Source organism: Delphinapterus leucas, chromosome 14 (genome assembly GCF_059928025.1).
Source record: "Delphinapterus leucas isolate spDelLeu-1000000601 "Yukka" chromosome 14, BTC_Dleu_Yukka2, whole genome shotgun sequence".
Taxonomy (NCBI): domain Eukaryota; kingdom Metazoa; phylum Chordata; class Mammalia; order Artiodactyla; family Monodontidae; genus Delphinapterus; species Delphinapterus leucas.
Window position 1 is genome coordinate 48038296 of NC_143142.1, and position 21006 is coordinate 48059301.

Genomic DNA, 21006 nt, shown 5'->3' on the forward strand with positions numbered 1-21006 from the left:
TCGCACTCTTCTAGATAATAGGAAAAGAAGAAATACTCCCAAGTTACCTTTAAAAATCTAGCAAACCCTTAAAACCCAAACCTGACAAGGACATTATTAAATAATTATATGACCTTCTTATTCATGAATTTAGATTTAAAACCCTAAACAAATAATTAGCAAATCAAGTCTAGCACCATGTAACATCTTACTTAATAGAAAAAAAAATTTTAATTCTTCCCCTTTGAAACTGGGAATGTGACAATGATGCCAAATATTACTCCCTCTAGTCAGCATTGTAGTGGAGATCTCAGCCAGCAAAGGTCCTAGCCTTACTAAAGGCAATATAATACAGCAAAATGTATACAGATTTGGAAGGGGAGGACATAAAACTGTCCCTATGTGCCCATTAATTTCTAGAATAGCACAGATATTAGTAACCTCTACAAGATTTTCCTTTAGGCACAGGAACGTAGGGGTAGAGACTTTGGCAGAGAGCCAGGATTATACCAAGATGATGGGATAAGCAAACAAAGAGCTCAGGAAACATAATAGAATTTCTACTACCAAAGGAAGAAAAGCAATAAATAATGTCCTGTGTCCAATTTGTCCCGCAGGTATTGCTGGGGCGGTGGTCTCAGTATTGGGGGCATTGGTGATATCATATGAGGCAAATTCATCTCCAAGGAAAGCTCTTGGACGGGCTCAGTGTGGGACTGGTACAACCTTCCCACATGGATACTCTCCTAGGTTGATGTTAATAATATTTTTGTGGCTCCACGGTGTTATGAGACTAAGCCGCTTGTTGAATTTGAAGGTCACGTTGAGCCTTTGAGCTTAGTTTGCAAGTAGCAATGTATTAAGGCTCAAGCACATTGGCTAGAGGTCTTGCATTATTTAAGCTGTTGGGTTGCTTCAGCAGGCCTTTAGCCAGGACCTCAGTCAAGACAGCAGAATAAAACAAAACAAAACAAAGCTATATTACAAACAAAACACTATCTTACACTTCTCCAACCCTCTAGCGATCATGAATTTGCTTTCTATCTTTATGGATTTACCTATTCTGGATAATTCAGGTAAATGAAATCATATGTGATCTTTTGTACCTGGCTTCTTTTAGCATAATGCTTCACGGTTTACCCATGCTGTGACATACATCAGCACTTCATTTCTTTTTATGGCTGAATAATATTCCATGGTGTGGATGTATTACATTTTGTTTAGTCACTCATCAGTTGAAGGGCACTGGATTGTTTCACCTTTGTCTGTTCTGAACAGTGCTGCTATGAACATTTACATACAAGGGTTTTTTATTTTTTATTTTTTTTGCGATACGCGGGCCCCTCACTGCTGTGGCCTCTCCCGCCACGGAGCACAGGCTCCGGACGCACAGGCTCAGCGGCCATGGCTCACAGGCCCAGCCGCTCCGCGGCATGTGGGATCCTCCCGGACCGGGGCACGAACCCGCGTCCCCTGCATCGGCAGGCGGACTCCCAACCACTGCGCCACCAGGGAAGCCCTTTTTGTTTGTTTTTTAACATCAGTTTTCAATTATTTGAGGGTACATACCTTGGAGTGGAGTTACTAAAGCATATGGTAATTCTGTTTTACTTTTTGAGGAAACAGCAAACTGTTTTCCACAGTGGCTCTACCATTTTACATTCCCACCAGCAGAGTACCGTGGTTCAAGTTTCTCCACATCCTCACCCAAACTGGTTATCTTACACTTTATTTTTAACTTTATCCTAATGGGTATGAGTGGTATCTCATTGTGGTTTTGGTTTGCATTTTCCTAATGACTAATGATGTTAAGCATCCATGTTTTCATGTGTTTGCTGCCCATTTCTATGTCTTTTGGAGATATGTCTACTCAAGTCTTTTGCCCATTTTTAAATGGGTTGTCTTTTCTGGTTGTTGAATTATAAAAGTTCTTTATATATTCTGGATACTACACCTTTTGTAATATATAATTTGCAACATTTTCTCTCATTCTGTAGGTTGTCTTTTTACTTTTATGGTAGTGTACTGTGATGCACAAAAGGTTTTAATTTTGATGACGTCCAATTTCTCTATTTTTTCTTATGTCGCTTATGCTTTTAGTGTCATATCTAAAAAAACCATTTCCAAATTCAAGGTGATGAAGATTTACCCCTAAGTTTTCTTTTAAGAGTTTTATAGTTTTAGCTCTTACATGTAGAATTATGATCCATTTTTAATTAACGTGTGTATGTGCTGGGAAGTAGGGGTCTTAACTTTACTCTTTTGGATGCATGTGGATATCCAATGTCCCAGCACCATTTGTTGAAGAGACTACTCTTTCTCCACAAATGGTCTTGGCACCCTTGTCAAAAGCAATTAACCATAGATAAATGGGTTTATTTCTGCAATCTCAATTCTACTCTCTACTTTTCTGTATTTATGCAAATTCCACTTTTTTTTGCTTCCTACAGCTTTGTACTAAGTTTTAAAATCAGGAAGTGCGAGTTCTCTAAGGTGTCCTTCATTTCCAAGACTGTTTTGGCTTTTGGGATCCCATGCAATTCCGTATGAATATTAGAACAGGCTTTTCAATTTCTGCAAAAAGATCTTGAGATTTTGTCAGATATTGCATTTAATCTGAAGATAGCTTTGGGTACCATTGACATATTAACAATATTAAGTCAAATCCGTGAACACGGATTATCTTTCTATTTATTTAGGTCTAATTTATTTCAGCAAAATATTATAGTTTTTAGTGAACAAGTCTTGCACTTTATTGATTAAATTTATTCCTATTTTATCATTTTTAATGGTATTAAGTAGAACTGTTTTCTTAATTTTATTTTTGGATTGTTCAAAACTAGTATATGAAAATACAACTAAGTTTTGTGTGTTGAGCTTGCATCCTCCAACTTTACTAAACTTGTTTATTAGCTCTAATAGTTTGTTTTGTGAATTCTTCATGATTTTCTATATGTAAGATCATGTCCTCTGCAGATAGAGATAATTTTACTTCTTCCTTTACAATCTGGATGCCTTTTATTTATTTTTCTTGCCTATCTGCTTTATTAAAAGTCCATTGATTTAAATGTTAATCTCATCCAAAAAACTGCTTCACAGAAACATCTATAATAATGTCTGATCAAATAACTGGGCATCCTGGCCCAGCCAAGTTGACGCAAAAAATTAATCATCACAGTGACTCTGATAAGCTCTACGCAAAGGTTGCTATTTTCTTGATCTGCTAGAATGCATTTTCATATATTCCTCCCATTACCAAGCATGGTCTTCCAGCTGCTCAACAACCCTGCTACCCCTGACTCAGAAACGCCTATGTCCACTATTGGGGAAAAACACACTAAAATAATAAAGGGATACCAATTCTTTGACAAACTTTAAAGTATGACAAACTTTAAAGTATGACAAACTTTAAAGTATGACAATAAAAATGCTGACAAAAATGTGAGGTGGATCAGTTAGGACTGGGTTTGGCTATAGCAGAAATAAGTCAAAGAAACAAGATTATAGTTTATTTTTCTCTCCCAGAAATAGATACAAGGTATCTTCTGTCTTTCTATTCAGCCATTCTGGATCTGGGTTCCATTCCCAAGGTTGCTTTGTGCTATAAAATCAAATCAGAGCTGCAGTTTTCATATCTGGGTTGCCGTAAGTTTAGGAGATGGCTAAGGGTGCTACTTCTGAGTGAGTCAGTCCATTTCAAGAAGCTTTCCTAAAAAAACCCCTATATAACTCCTACCTACATCTCATTAGAAATACCATGAGTAAAGGCAATTTGGGGGATGACTTTTAGCCTGACACATTGCCATCCAACTAAATAAGGGGGCTACTATTAAGAAAAAATGATACTACTAGAATTCTTGTCCACAGTGGAGAAATGGGACGTCTCCAGCAGTGCTACTACTTTAGGAATATAAGCCGTCAGAGACACTTTGGAGAGCAATGTGATTTTATCTAATGAAGTTGAAAATGTATATAACCCATGACTCAGTAGATACTCCACTAGATATACAACCAAGAAAAATTCACAGGTACATAGAGAGGAACATGATCATGGCTGCTCATGTCAGTTACGTATTTTCATCAACAATGAAACTGATGACATTCTTTCTAAGTTTGATTTACGGCTTCAAATAATACCATAATGTGTTAAATCTCCAAAATCGTATTAGTAGACTACTAAGTATTATTAATATTCCTAAGTTTAAAAGTATGGGAAAAGTTTAAATGAATATCAATCAACTGTACTGTGTGTCACTTGATAATTCCTTTAGAAAATAAATAGCAGGTCAATTTTCAACGAGAATGAACCCTTGAAAGATATGTTAACTTCTTATAGTTGAAATTTTTATAACTAAGAAACAATCTGTAAAATGCAAATCCATTCATTTATTCCTTTACCTCAATTTTTTTCTGATAATATTCCTTCAGAGCTACAAGTTCCTGGTCTCGCTTTGTAAGCAGTAGAGGGCGATGTTTAATCATGTAGTCTATGTCTGCTTGAAGCTTTGCATTAGCTTCTTCTAATTTCTCCTTTTCCTCCTCCAAACGTTTTAGTGGATGAGTTTTATCTTCAAGGTGCCATCGTAGTTCTACAATATCTTTCAAATAGGCCTCGTGTTCTAGACATATGATGATAAAATAAAAAAGAAAATCAAATTTTAAAACAAAAGCTCCAGAAGGACATCTTTATTTGATAATAAATATGAAATATTTTAGTTTCAGAAATTACTTATCTGTGAATCTTACTAAATCTAAAATAAGTTAACTATTTTATTTTTATTTTTTGGCCATGCCGTGTGGCATGCAGGATCCTAGTTCCCTGACCAGGAATGGAACCTGTGCCCCCTGCAGTGGAAGCATGGAGTCTTAGTCACTAGACCGCCAGGTAAGTCCCTAAAATAAGTTATTTTAGTATTGCACTAAAAATATATTGCTTTCTTCACTCACCATCAAAGGGATTAAACTATATAAAAATCACCTGAAAATTATAAAAATAACTCATATAAAATTAATATATGAAAAAAGTTTATCCACAAAAATAAAGATTATGTTGAAAACAGAATAATCTCACAACAGTAAAACAAATTAAAACGCACAGATTTAGTGATAAACCTGAGTTGTGCAAGGCCTATAGGAAGAAAATGACAAAATGCTATCAAACAATAGAAAAGAGAATTTGAATAAATGGATAAAAATTTTCTGTTCTGTATAAAAATATTTGAAGTAATAAATATGGAAATTTCCCTCAAATAAAATAAATATAAATTATAAATTAAATTAAATGTCAATTAACAGACTAGGACAATTTTAGAGAAACTATATAAAATATTTCCTCCTTATGCTGTTAAATTTCTAAGGTTAGCCTAACCTTGAACTCTTGGAATAAAATTAGATTGGCTAGCTTGGGGCTCTTTTCATCTTTTTAAAAATAAACTTATTGATGGGTTTTGCTGTTGTATTCACTGAAGATACTTTGCATATATACTCGTGATTTGGGCTTATAATTTTCCATATTTGTACTGTCCTCATCCAATTTGCTTTATAATTTATGCTAGCTTCTTATATCAGTTGTAGTTTCTTTTATTTCTGTTCTCTATGATCTTGTGGAAGTTTGAAATTGCATGTAAAGTTCTATTGCCCTAGTATGTATGTATATATGTACATATTTTGCAGGGAAGGATTTTTAGTTATTAAGTTAAAGGTGTATATGTATATTTTGGTTATCTATTTATTCATCAATCCATTTTTCCTGTGAATTTATCCAGTTCCTCAAAATTTCAATAATATTCTAAGAGATTTGCTCTGAATATCTTCCTTATTATTAATCACTGCTACATTTTTAGATTCCATTTTAATTTCTAATTGGATTTATTCATATATTTTCTCTGTGTTCTTAATTTTGCCACTGGTCTTCCATTATTTTTTTTATTATTCTTTTTTTATTGATCAACATGTAGTTCTGCATATCTTTGGAATTATATATATTTCATTATTTAACAATTGTGTAATTGGTTTTCTGTTTTTTTCCTTTGTATTTATTTTATTTTTCTAAATTCTGAAGTCATATATTTCAATAACTATGAATCCATCTTCTTTTCTGATATTATAAAAGCTATTTCTTTTCCTTTAAATAATAATTTAGCTTTTTTCACTCATGTGAAGATAATTTTAGTAAGATTTAATGATACAGTTCTAAATGTTTTCTAATTTCTTGAATTTGTGCAATATTTGACACCATTCCCTTTTACTTTGTTTATCCTAATTAGACAGTAACATTTGTGGGGTTTTTTTGCGGTACGCGGGCCTCTCACTGTTGTGACCTCTCCCGTTGCGGAGCACAGGCTCCGGACACGCAGGCTCAGCGGCCATGGCTCACGGGCCCAGCCACTCCGCGGCATGTGAGATCTTCCTGGACCGGGGCACGAACCCGTGTCCCCTGCATCGGCAGGCGGACTCTCAACCACTGCGCCACCAGGGAAGCCCGACAGTAGCATTTTTGTTTTAAAAAGTCAGTCACCATCTTGTTAAGTATTACCATCATTATCTCCATGCTGATCTATTAGAGATTCATCATACTTTCTCATCTTATACTCTATGCTTTTAAATATTTTATTTATATTTTCCTTCTCCTTGTGTACCTGTGATGCATTCCATTCAAATTCTTCCAAGTTTACAGATATTATTTTTCTCTTCCTTAGTCTAACAAACCATTTAACCAACCACTGTGTTATTAATTTTGAATAATATATTTTAATTTCTAGGAAGTCTTTTTTATTTCCACTTTTGCTTTCTTTTAAAAATAGTCTCTTAGTCCTTGTTTTTACTTTCAAACTTCTCTTTTTATTTCTTGAAACATAGTAAACATACTCATTTTATAATCTCATGTTCAATATCTGAAAACTTTTTGAGTAAGATTCTGCTGTTTTTACCAGCTCACACTCATTGAATCTGCATCTTTGTGTTTTATGATATTTGATATTGAGCTATTTTTTATCTTGAAACTCTATCTGAGAAAGTTCCCTGATATCTAGATTGAATTTTCAGTCTTCCAGAAAAAAATCTGTCTTTGCTCCTGAAGATGCCTAGCTTTACTACCAACCCACAGAACATTTAACTGACATTCTCCATTGTGTATTTTCAGATACACAGCAGGAATTTCAGTCACAAATCCATTTGGATCAGTACATTAAGAATTCTTGGAATATTGTTTGCTTTCCTCTGCTAAGTGAAACAAGCAACTTTCTTTACTATTCAATCTGAGCAACAGGTTTATTCATGATTCACACTTATGCTGGGGATCGAAACCTTTGGATCCTCAGCTTCATGTAATGACTTCTTATTGGACTTGTCATTTGGGTGAGCCTTAGGCTTTCTCCCCAGTCTCCTATACCAAACAGATATATTAAAATGGGAAGCAAAGGATATTAGGGTTTCAGGGATTTCACCTAACACATTTACAGACACTGCACCTAACAAAAGCAGAATACACATTAATTTCAACCACACACAGAATATTCTCCAAGATAGATAAAATGCTAGGCAATTTTTATTCTAAATAATTTTAATGTGATTGAAATGTTTCTAAACACAAAAAATTAAATAAGAAATCGACAAAAAAAATTTGGGAAAAAATTTGAAAAATCCCCAAATATTTGCAAATTAAATAGCAACTTCTAAATAAATAATAGGTCCAAAAAGAAATCACAAAAGAACTTTAAAAATATTTTTTACCTAATTAAAAATAAACTCACAGCATATGAACATTTATGAAATGCAACTAACACAGTTCTTTTTTTTGTTTTTGTTTTGTTGTTGTTGTTGTTGTTTTTGCGGTACGCGGGCCTCTCACTGTTGTGGCCTCTCCCGTTGCGGAGCAGAGGCTCCGGACGTGCAGGCTTAGCGGCCATGGCTCACAGGCCTAGCCGCTCCGCGGCATGTGGGATCTTCCCGGGCTGGGGCACGAACCCGTGTCCCCTGCCTCGGCAGGCGGACTCTCAACCACTGCACCACCAGGGAAGCCCTAACACAGTTCTTAAAAGTAAATTCAGTTCTTAAATACCTATTCTAGAAAAGAAGGTATCAAAAAAATAATCAACGCTTCTACTTCATGAAAAGAGAAATAGTAGGTTAAATTATTCCCAAAGCAAGCATGAGAAAGGGAATCAGAGAAGAAATCAATTATATCAAAGCTGAAAAACAATAGAGAAATCAAGAAAAGCAAAAATTGACTTTTTTAAAAGATCAACAAAATTGATGTAACTTTTGGTAGACCAAGAAAAATACAGAGAGAAAGTACAAATTACCATAATCAAGAATGAAAGAGATGTTGTCTCTACTGCTATTATAGAAATTAAAATTATAAGAGAATTTTAGGAACAAGATTAGGCCAGCAAATAAGACAACTAAAACGAAATGGACAAATTCCTTAGAAGACACAAATTATCAAAACTGACTCAAGAAGGCAGAGAAAAGAGACCCAAAACCATTAAATAAATTTATTTAGCTATTAAAAATATGTTGACAACTTTGGACTTGGATGCCATGAATAGAATACTCATTAACTGGGCCCTGGATAGAAAAAGAATGACTTCAAAGAAATAAAAAAGCCAAACTTGAAACTTATGAAGATTTAGATATCAAACTCAAGCTAAGAAATTAGTATGGTCTAATTTACTAGTCAAGAACCAATAAAACTTCTAGGATCCTAACAGAGGCAAAAAAGCAGTCAAAGGATTACTGACTTCCATAGAAAATATAATACAGAGGAAGATGAGTTCACTATAAAATATGTAGAAACCACAGAAAAAACAACTCAGTATCAGGGAGAGTCATCGGAAGCAAGCTGTGACAGACCAAACTGTTGCTCACTACCTCCCCCTTGGATTAAAGGTAGTTTCTTGTCACACTCATTTGTGATTCAGACATGGTACTTATTTTGACTAAACGATGTGAATAACAGTGAAAGTATGCCAGTTTTGAGCTAACATCTTGAGGGGCATCCTATCTTTTTACTCACTATGTTGTACTCTCCTCACTTGCCACGTGAAAACCATGGCCCTCAGAGCTGCTAGCCAGTGAGGATGAGAGAAACATGAAGCTCACCTGAACCCAACACAGTCTTGAGTCAAGCCCATTAGATCTGCAGCCTGAAGAAATCCTCCCTAGCCAACACACAGACCCATGAGTGGAAAAAAAAAAAGATTATTGTTGTAAGCAACTGGGTTCCAAAGTGACTTGTTACAAATAATTGTTGTAGTAATAGCTGATTAATTCACATGACAAAACAATGTCAAAAAAACCAAAATCAGAATATTTAACATTCTATTAACTATTCGGATCTTCCTCCATAGCAGAGGCACTCTTGTGAGCATTTATATGGGACACAATTATCTTCACATCCCATCCTTTTGAAACGTTAATCCCCAAAACTCTCATAGACTTCCTTCCACTGGTCTTACATTCATGTTCTTTCTAAGTCCCTGACCACTATGCAATCCCTTTTGCCACTTCCCATCTATACCTCAGGCCATTTCTTCTTCAAGGTGATTTTGCCTCCACCTTTTCCATACTGAGATTGTAATACAGTAGCTCCCCAAATTATATCAACATACCATTCAAACCTTTCATAAACCAGGGCTGTGATTGTTTTTCTCTCCCATTAGATGGTCATAAGGAAGTACATGGAGCCATAAATGTAAGTTAAGGAAAAGACAGGGAATTTACAGAAGCAGGAACAATGGGAGTACCAGGGGAATCTGAGTCATTAGTTTATTTGTGCCTTCAGATGGTGCTTGGGTATAATATATGTATTCTTATTTTATAAGGAAACATTGCTATGCACATCCAATTTTAAAATTTATAGGTTCATACAGTACCTAATTCATGATGAAAAACTTACTTCTGGTTATCTTTTTTGGTAGGGAAAAGAAGAGGCACTTACTCTATTATTAGATGCATATCGAGTGCCAAGGGCTGTCATTTGGGAAAGGGGTGCAGTGACCAAGCAGAAAGGAAGTCAGAGGTACAATACCTCAGCCTTACTCTTCTCCATCATCTCCTATGGTCTCTTGCCCCTGATTTCCATTGGCTGAACCCAGAAAGAGGACAGAGTGCAAAAGATATCTTTTATGCAGTCTATTATAAATCAGCCTCATGGGCCACAAAACAAAAGTCACAAGCATGGGTAAGGTAGTTAGGGGGATGGATGGATCTGGAGGAGGAACCACAAGACATCTAGAAAGAAGTAAATTTCCGTAAAGTTACCCCCCCAAATTATCAAAACCTTTACACACATTGTACTTAATGGTAAGGCTGTTATGGAAATTAGAAGTTTTTCCTGTCACGTATGCTAGAGGCTTCGAGAATCTAAACAGACTGTAAAAATAAATAAATTCAGAGTTTGTAAACAAATTCAAAATATTTAGAGATTAAATCCTAAATATATCAGTATAATTGCAGCATATTCCTGAAAGCACATAAACTTTTCAGTAATATGTTACAAACAGAAGGCACTTAAGAAACACACAGTGATAATAAAGCTAAATTTCATTGCATACGTTAGCTACTTAAATAAAATAAAGCAGATGAACATAAATTTCAGATTTTTAAGTAGATCTTTACTAATATTGAATAAAAGGCAACTCAAACAATAAATTATAAGCAACGGCAAGGGTATACATCATCGTTCAAAATGCATTTATTAGGCTCCTAGAATGTGCAGGCATGTATCTCAATTTTATTTTGGTAAATCCTTAAGTAGAACTCCATATAGACCCCAAACTATAATATCTAAGCACTCTTATAAAGGGTATATGAGATTACATATAACTTGATTGGCAAAAAATTAAAGAAAATCAGCCCTCAACATTGACTTTCATTTTCTTGGGGTGGGGGTTAATTTATGTTTATTTTTATTTTTTTAATAATTTTTTATTTACAATGTTGTGTTAGTTTCAGGTATACAGCAAAGTGAATCAGTTATACATATACATATATCTATTCTTTTTTGGATTCTTTTCCCATATAGGCCATTACAGGGTATTGAGTAGAGTTCCCTGTGCTATACAGTAGGTCCTTATTAGTTATCTGTTTTATATATAGTAGTGTATATGTCAATCCCAATCTTCCAATTTATCCCTCCCCTACCCCCGACTTTTCTACTACTATTGACAAGGAAAAGCCTCTCAAACAATTAGGAAAATGGCAGATGGCTCTCTGTGGATGTGAATATGAATCCACTCAACAATCTACTGGGATCCCGATGACTATTCTGACCCTACTGCAGCCTCAGTTGCCTCTAAAACACCAATATATATGTATGTATGTACACACTTATAAATTATATACCTATGCTATTACATTAGTAGCATATGCACATCACAAATCCTATTCAAAAACCTTATGAATCAGAGCAAACTCACTCCAAGCCCAAATGAGTTATTTATTTTTATGAACAGCTGTTGACACCAAATATTTTATAAAATACATTACTTTAAATGTGGGTAGAAAAAGGTCTACTGTTACCTGAGTTTTGCATAATTTTTATATAGTTAGCTCTTTAGTAAAGGGTGACAGAGAGCATAGACAAAGGTTGAATTAAATTTAGTCCCAGCCTAGGCTCTGGGCCCATTTTCTGCTTCTTGAGCTCTGAGCTCCAGAAGGGAGTGAACAAAGGGGGAGTTTAAGCTGTGAGCTTCATATTACTTTAAAAGGTGGAAGCAGGCATTAAACCTACATTTAATTTCTTTTATTAAAAGAACATAATTGAGGAACCATCTCATCTTTTCCTGCAGCTCCCTGAAATGTGGTACACTATACTTGGGAGACTACAGCTTTAGAAGATTTATAACATTATAATAAAGGTATGTGTATGGGTGGAGTCTGACACAATTTGAATTAATGGCATAATAATAATTAATAATTAATAGCATCCTTTTTTCTCTCAAAGGTGTCTTGGCTTAAATCATGGGTTATATGGGAACCCTAATATAACCCATTTCTAAAGCATGTGAATCCTGAATTAAAATTGTTACCCTATGATAACATAAAAAGCTTCCAGCCTCAGGTAGGATCAGGTAGTCTGGCATGCTTGATGAACCAGTATTTGTAAATGAAAAATCCAACACCTTTAGACTATTTAATACTTGACCACAAGTCCCTCCATTCTGTAATCTAAAAGACAGAGTTTCCTTTAAAAACATGTTACCTGCATGACTCTTGGAAACATCCTAAGTTTCTTTGCCTGCTAGAAGTTCCCAAAGCAAATTTACTATTGAATTCTCAAAAGAAGATGCATATATGTTCCTAAAATATCACTTAGAATTCTCTCATTTTCCGAGATTTAAAGATGTGGCTGATGCCACCAACTGGCAATCACTTTAAATTTCTAGTGACTGAAATATTGTAGTCATTATGGGAAATATGTACCAAATGTTTGCACGACCCTTGGGTACCACAAGTTCAATGGCATTTCCAACAAACACCAAATGACAGCAGGTCCAGGTTTGCTCAGTGCAGCCCCAATTTATGTCTGTAAACTCAGCATTATTATTAATAGTATCTTTCAAATATGCACTGGTTTGCATGCAGAATAATATGGTTACTCTAAACAGAGGCAATTTTTTAATTCAGAGCTTCAATTAATCATCCACGCCTCTCCAACAAAGTAAACGGCAATATGAAAAATCCTTATTATTACCTTTCTGCACAGCTAACGGGATTTCTTGACGTTTCCAGATTGACCAAGAATCAATTTGCACGCTAATCCTTTTCTTTCTTGATTTTTGTTGTTTTAAAGCTTCTTCAGCTTCTGCACGATCAGTTTCTAGACTTTTAATGAGTTGGATGGCCTCTGATAGCAATCTTTCCATTTCCTGCTTTAATTCTGGACACTTTTCATCTTAAAAAAGAAATATGTATTCACATTGGTTAATGAATCAGCCAATAAGCTGGACGGTGGGAACAGGGGTACTAGCTGTGTTGCCATCTTTTTAATATTTATATATTTACTATGAGAACTGTAGAAAAGTGAATTAGCCGTTTAAAGACAGTTTTATTATAATACAATCATAACATTAATTATAACCTTTGAAGACAGATTTTGAAATAAATATTTTATAAAATAATTAGAATAGCTAAGTCTCAACCAATACCTTCATGCACATTTTTTTCTGAGGGAAAAACACATGTTCTATTCACAAGCTATATTATAGAGCTTTATTTTGAAATTATGCTTGTGTTTCCTCCCATTCTATGAGAAAAGCAAACCATAATGCTTTATCTAATATTTATCAGATAAATACTGAAAATCCTCAGAGGTTCCTAGAAACAAGACACTTTATGTTCTTTACCTTATCAGATAACAACATCCCTAGTTAGCCTTGCCAGAAATTCATCGTCATTTCCAAATTGTATTTAGTTAGTTACAATATAAATTAACTCCCTTATGAGAGATATTTGTGATTCTTGGTTCACAGCTCTGGAATGATACGGTTTAATATTAACAAAATGATTAACATGGGTATTCATTCATCTATTTATGCAAGAAATGGGTAGAGAGCCTGTTATGTTCTATGCAGTATGCTCTCTCCCTGGAGGTAGATCAGTACGAAAGACGGATATGAGTCCCATTCTGGTGAGATTTATACTTGTGAACATTGGCTTTTGCCAAAATGTGACATGACAAGAAGACATAAACAAACACAAAGTGTCAAAAAAGGCAAAGCCTCCAAAGAGCTGGGGCTGGAGGTAAAACAGTGAAACTGTATCAAGAAGAAAGGTGGCTGACAGATCTTTGTTTTATTTTGTTTTGTTTTACTTTTGGATAATAAAGACATTAATTTTCCATTGGAAAATGGAAAGTTTTGTGTATATCTTAAGGTGTCTCCAATTCATTCTATTTAATATCTCTCTGAATTTTTTTGCAGAATACCATCTCAATTAGTTTTACTGTTTCATATGGAGTGAGAAACCACCTACATTTTTTATTAGCATAAACACTTAATTACCACAAATTTTCCTCATCCTGATACTGTCTTGTATTTTAGAGTCAAATATACATGTTTATAATAAACATAATTGTAGTTTATTTAACTGTTACTGTGACCATTAATACATTGATATTTTCTCCTAGAATCTGTCATTTGAAAAATTAAGAAGTAATGAATCAGGTTTTCATTTTCATTATAAATGGAAAATAGTAAAAACAGAGTCTCACTATGAATGACAGCAGTAAATGACAAAATATTCATGCTTCTAAAAAGTCCTATGTTTATTGGTTATCCTTCTCTAAAGGAAGGTGTTCAACAAATTTTTGTGGCAAAGGTAGGAGGAAGTGTTTAATGTCAAGGATATAGTCAAATATGTTGAAGTAATTTTAACACAAATTTTACACCAGTATATAAATTATTATACATCTACATTTGGAAATTTTGACAAGAATATTAGTCTTAATTTATATATATAGAAGAGCTGTGATGTCCAATATGGTAGCCATGAACCACATGTAACTAATTTACATTTAAATGTAACTTAAAAGTTAAACTTAAAAATTAAATTTCTCAGTCTCACTAGCCATATTTTAAGTGCTCAACTGCTGTATGTGGCTAGTAGCTACCCTATTGGACAGTGAGACACAGAACACTTCTATTATCCCAGAAAGTCCTATGGGACAGCACTGAATTACAGTTACATTCTTGAGAAGTGGGCAGGGATAATTATATACTCAGGACCTAGAGCAGTATATGGTACAGTACAGTAATGAATAAATATTTGTTGAATAAATATTTAATCAAACAATAGAGACTCTTTCCTCTATTAGTCACTCATAAGGATTACAAAACTCTTATACATGATTCTTGTGAAAATGAGAAATGTATAAATGAAAAGCCAATGAGCTTTTAAATATAATTATACTTTTATAGTATGAGGTACAACTTTACCTCTCAATTCTTCTAGTATGACCTCTTTCACTGGTGTAGCAACACTCAGATCTTTCAGCTCTTTTGTGAAAGAAGTTCTGCTCCTTTATGACGGGAAAGAAGCAGTCAATTAATAAAGGAAGGCTGTACTTAAAGTTAGTAAAACAAATTTTAGGTGATGTTTTAATATTGAATTTTAAATATTTGTGGTGAAACTTACTATACATATTAATGGTACTATATAAGAGATGAACATAGCAAAATTCTAATAGGAAATGGGTTTTATATACTTCATGGTAAATTAAGAGAAATTTAAAATTTGTTTCAAATGATTTGAAATTTTTTGAGGGGATAGTAAACCAATACTATTTTAATGATAGTCTTTTCTAGAGAGTGCTGCTATCAAAAAAAAGTTTACTGAAAATAATTTGAGAGTTATTTCTCTAATTTCAGTTTAGCAGTTTCTGGGGAGACAATATAAAATGGAAGGAGTAAAACTACTATTTCATATTTGATGTTATTAAGGTTTTAGAAAAATGTCCAAATTAAAATGTATTTTTTCTAAAGAATCTTTCTAGCTAAAGCTCTATATATTCAATAATGAAATATTTCTCATTATCAGTATTCTTCTGGTCCAATTCTTGAATTCTAGACTAGTTTTCACTGTACTGAAGAAGAAGTACGTTTCAGGAAGTTTCATTTTATCCACGCTGTAGCATGTATCAGAACCTCATTACTTTTTATGGTTGAATAATATTCCACTGTACAGATATACCACTCTTCATTTATCTATGAGTCCACTGAAGGATTTCAGGTTGTTTCTACCTTTTGGCTATTGTAAATACTAATGATACAAATATTTGTATACAAGTTTTTTTTGAACACCTGTTTTAAAATCTTTTGTGTATATACATCAGAGTGAAATTACTGGGTCATATGGTAATTCTAGATTTAACTTTTTGAGGAACCACCAAACTGTTTTTCATAGTAGCTGAACCATTTTACATTCCCACCAGCACTGCACGAGAGTTCCAATGTTCAACAGAAGTGGCAAGATATGGGCATCCTTGTCTTATTCCTGATCTTAGGTTGGAAACTTTCTGTCTACACCATTAAGTGTAATGTCAGTCAAGAGTTTCTCATAAATGTCCTTTACCATGTTTTGGAAATTCACTTCCCATTCTAGTTTTTGAGTGTTTTCATTATGAAAAGGTGTTGGATTTTGCCACATGCTTTCCACATCAATTGAGATGTTCACACGAGTTCCCCCCACCTCCTTTTATTACTGTGATACATTACATTGATTGGTTTTTGTATTCTGAACCACTCTCACATTCCTGGGATAAATCTTACTTGGTCATGATATATAATTCTATTAATATGTTGCTGGATTCATGTTGCTGATACTTTGTTGAGAATTTTTGCATCTATATTCAAAGTGATTGGTCTACATTTCCTTTTCTTGTGATGTCTTTATCGGGCTTTAGTATCAGGGTACTGCTGACCTCATAGAATGGGTTACAAAGTTTTTCCTTCTCTTCTATTTTTTGAAAGGGTTTGAGAAGCATTGCTATTGATTCTTCTTTCAACGTTTAGTAGAATTCACCAGTGAAGCCATCTGGTCCTGGACTTTTCTTTGGTTGGATGATTTTACTGATTCAATCTCTTTACTCATTACAGACCTGTTCAGATTTTCTACTTCTTCCTGAGTCAGCTTTGATAATTTGTTTCTAAAGAATGTGTTTATTTCATCTTGGCTATCTAATTTGTTGTTCATAGTATTATCAACTGTTCATTGTATTATCTTATAATCTTTATTCATGCAAGATCTATAGTAATGTCCCCAATTTTTTAATGAATTTTTTAATTCAAGTCTTCTCTTTTTTTGTCAGTCTAAAGGTCTGTTAATTTGTTTGATCTTCTCAAAGAAACAACTTTTGTTTTCATTTATACTTTTTTACTTGTATTTCATTTATCTGTGTTCTAGTCCTTATTATTTCCTTTCTTTTGCTAGTTTTAGCACACTCATTCTTTTCTAGTTCTGTAAGCTATAGAGTTAGGTTATTGGATTTGGAATCTTCTTTTTAATGTAATCATTTATGGCTATCCATTTCCCTCTGGGAACTTCTTTTACTTCATCTCATAAGTTTTGGTACTGTGTGTTTTCATTTTCATTCATCTCAACTTATTTTCTAATATCGCCTGTGATTACAAATTGACTCACTGAGTTTTTTAGAGCATGCTGTCTAATTTATACACATATCTGAATTTTCCAGGTTTCCTTCTGTTATTGATTTCTAGTTTCATTGAATTGGGTCAGAGAAGGTACTTTGTATGAATTTAATCTTTTTAAATTTTTGAGATTTTTGTTCAGTCTATCCTGAATAATGTTCAGTGTGAATGTGAAAAAAATGTTCAGTCTATCCTGAATAATGTTCAATGTGAATGTGAAAAAAATGTGATTTCTACTGTTGCTGTGTGGAGGGTACTATATAAGTCAGTTAGGCCTAGATGGTTTTAGTGCTGTGCAAGTCTAATTCCTTATTGATCTTTTTGGTTCTTTTATCCATTATTGAAAGTGGGGGTACTGAATTCTCAAACTTATTATAGAATTGTCTACTTCTTTCACTTCTGTCAGTTTATTGCATGCTTTTGAGGTTATGTTTTTAGGTATGTATAGGTTTATAATTTTTATGTCTTCTTGATGGTGGTACCCTTTTATCAAGATATCAAGTATTCTTTGTCTCTTGAATATGTTTCGACTTAAAGTCTATTTTGTGTTATATTAGTATAGCCACTCAAGCTCTCTTCTGTTTACCATTTTCCTGGAATATATTTTTCATCCTTTCATTTTCAACCTACTTGTGTCTTTGGACATCAAATGAGTCTCTTATAAACAACATGTAGTTGGAGAATGTATTCTTATCCATTCCACCACTCTCTACCTTTTGATATGAGAGTTTAATCCATTTTCATGAAAAGTAATTACTGATAAGAAAGGACTTACTTCTGGCATTCTGCTATTTGTTTTCTATATTATCTTTTTATTCTTTAATTTCTCCATAACTCCCTTCTTTTGTGGTTAGTTGATTTTATTGTTTTAGTTTCCCTCTATTGGATTTCTGTGTTTTTTATTTATTTGTTTTATTAGAGTTTTTCTTAGTGGTTCCTTGGAGATTAGATGTTACAACTAACATCTTAACTTCACAAAAATTAAGTTTGAATTAAAATCAACGTATTTTCAACAGTATTAAAAATTCTGTTCCTTTACAGATCTGCTTCTTCCTTTTATGTTGTCATTTTCACAAACCAGACATTTATACATTGTGTACCCATTAATATAGATTTACAATTATTGTTTTATCTATTTAATTTTAATTAGATAGAAAAACAAAATAGATAAATAAAAATGCAATTATACTAATTTTTGTATTTATCTTTATAGCTACCTTTACTTTTGGTATTCCTTCATATGGCTGCAAGTTGCTGTCTAGTGTCCTTTCACTTCTGCCTGAAGGGACTACCTATAGGATTTCTGATAGAACAGCTCTGATAATGTGTGGAGCCCCTCAGTTTTTGTTTATCTGGGAATATATTAATTTCTCCTTTATTTCTGAAGGACACTTATGCAGGATTCAGAGTTTTTGTCTGACAAGTTGTTTTCTTCCAGCATTTTACATATGTCAATCCACTGCCTTATGTCCTCCATAATTTCTGATGAGAAAATGGCTTATAATTTTATTGAAAATCCCTTGTACATGATGAGTAACTTCTCTCTTGCTGCTTTCAAGATACTACCTTTGTCCCAGGCTTTCAACAATTTTACTACGATACGTCTTACTGTGAATCTCTGAGTTTAACCTGCTTGGAGTTCACTGAATTTAATGGAAGTACAGATTCATTTCTTCCATCAAACTTGGGGAGTTTTTAACCAATGTTTCTTTAAATATTCTTTCACGCCCTTTTTCTCTCCCCTGTCACTCTTGGACTGCCATTATGCGTATGTTTGTATTCCTGATGGTGTCCCTTGGTCTAACAAGCTCTGTTCATTTTTCTTCATTGTTTTGTCTTTCTGTTTCTCAGCCTGAATAATCTCAATTGAACTATATTCAAATTCAGTGATTCTCTCTTCTTCCTACTCAAATCTGTTGAGGAACATCTCTAATTTTTCATTTCAGTTATTGTACCTTTTAGCTCCAGAATGTCTTATTTGATTCTTTCTCATAATTTCTATTTCTTTATTGATATTCTATATTTGTTGAGACATTACTCTCCTTGTTTTGTTGGGGTTTTTTGTCCATAGTTTACTTTATCTCTTTGAGGATACTTAAGACAGTTGACTTAAAGTCTTTGTCCAATAAGCACAATGTTTAGGTTTCCTCAGAGCCAGTTTCCTTCATTTTTTTTCCCCTTGTTAATGGGGCAAATTTTCTTTTATTCTTTCCCTGCCTCATAATTTCTGTAAAAACCTGGAAATTTTGAGTATTTTAATGTGATATGGATATAAAATTACCCTCCCTCTACTGGGTTTATTTTTGTTGTTTGTGGTGGATTTTTATTTGCTTAGTGATTCTTCTAAACACTTACTGTAATATCTGTATTCTTTTTCATTTGTGGCCATTGAAGTGTTTCATTAGCTTACTGGTGAACTTGAGTTTTGTCCAAGTTACCTTAAATACCTGGGGCCCAAAAAAACAAAAAGAAAAAAAAGGAAAAATATACACTCCCAATCTTAGCAGACTGGCTCGGAGTTGGAGTACTCCTTTAATGTTTATCCAGGCTGCTTACAACTCTGCCTCTACCTTCAATTCTTACCTGTGCAGATACTAAAGGCTAGCCAGAGGTAAAAGATTAAGTTTTCTTGGTCCTTCCTGAGCATGTGTCCAACACTGTTCATATGTGTGCACTTTTTAATTCCATAGTATATATGAGAGCATTGAAAAACCCTATTCCCCAATGTATCTCTTTTCCCAAACTCTTTATTCCCAGGCATTTTGATCTTTTTAATGCTTGTCCTGACCAACCCACAGCCTCAGACATTGCTGGCAAATATATGACTTCAAATACTTTCAGCAAACACTGCCTGGAAGTGGTTCTAGCTCTGTGATTGCTCTTAGTCAGGAAAAAACAGTCCTTTGTGCTGGTCCTTCAGGGAGTCATCAGACTTATCAAAACACTGAACCATAATTCTTTGAGAATAAGGTCCATACTGTTCCTTCTGGCACTAGCAATCTTCACAAGTCAGGCTATTTGCTTCATGGCCACCACTGATCTGAGGGCTGGAGGATGGCAAGTGGGCAATTTAGCCACAGTCCTTCTTTCATGCAATGTAGTAACTCTTTCTTCCTTAACTTTTTCCCTTGTTGTTGTAAGTTTTGGACTAGATCCTGCATTTCTGCAGAAGTTGATTCTCATCAAGTTTTGCCAACTTTACAGTTGTTTTTGTGGTAGGACAGAGCCCTGGAAATCCCTATTCTGCCATTTCCAGAAACATCCTAATTCTTGTATTTTTAAAAATAAGTTTTAATGTCTAATATAAAAATTTTGCTTTCAATTTCCCTTTTCTTTTGAAATAAACTCATCTACAGCAGATTAATCATCAAAATTTGAACATAAAAAATATAAAAGAAGCACGAAAGGTTCTTACCATTCTTCCAAAGACGTTTCAAACTGTCAAAATAAAAGATCTCAATAAAAAATCAAATTTTTAACATCTTAAAAACAATAGTACAGCAGGTTCTTATTAGTTATCCATTTTATACATATTAGTGTACATATGTCAATCCCAATCTCCCAATTCATCACACCACCACCTCCCAACTAATAAGAACCTGCTGTATAAAAAAATAAATTAAATAAAATTCAAAAAAAAAGATAGTAAATTTAACTCACACCTAAACTCACTGACAAAATTACAAATACTCTACTTCACATTCCCCATTATATTTTTGTCAAATTATACTCTGTTGTTTCCACAACAGCTATATACTTACCTTAGCTAGTCCTTTTATTATTACTCTCACCTAATTGTTCTCATCTTTTATCTGTTTCTAAATTTTACCTTTACATCAAGGGTCACTTCAAATGCCATTTACTCCTAAAAGACTTT

The 21006-nt window shown here is 33.8% G+C and overlaps 1 protein-coding gene across 1 annotated transcript in view; it reads right to left on the reverse strand.

Moving 5' to 3' along the window:
• The window catches only part of CCDC178 (coiled-coil domain containing 178), a 70688-nt gene that overhangs the window by 18352 nt on the left and 31330 nt on the right, over positions 1 to 21006 (reverse strand). Inside the window, exons 3-6 of the mRNA XM_089895062.1 lie at positions 20545 to 20567; positions 14919 to 15001; positions 12677 to 12877; positions 4378 to 4598 (exon numbers count right to left, since the gene is read on the reverse strand). Coding sequence (XP_089751188.1) covers positions 4378 to 4598; positions 12677 to 12877; positions 14919 to 15001; positions 20545 to 20567 — 528 coding nt within the window. The remainder of the gene's footprint in view (positions 1 to 4377; positions 4599 to 12676; positions 12878 to 14918; positions 15002 to 20544; positions 20568 to 21006) is intronic.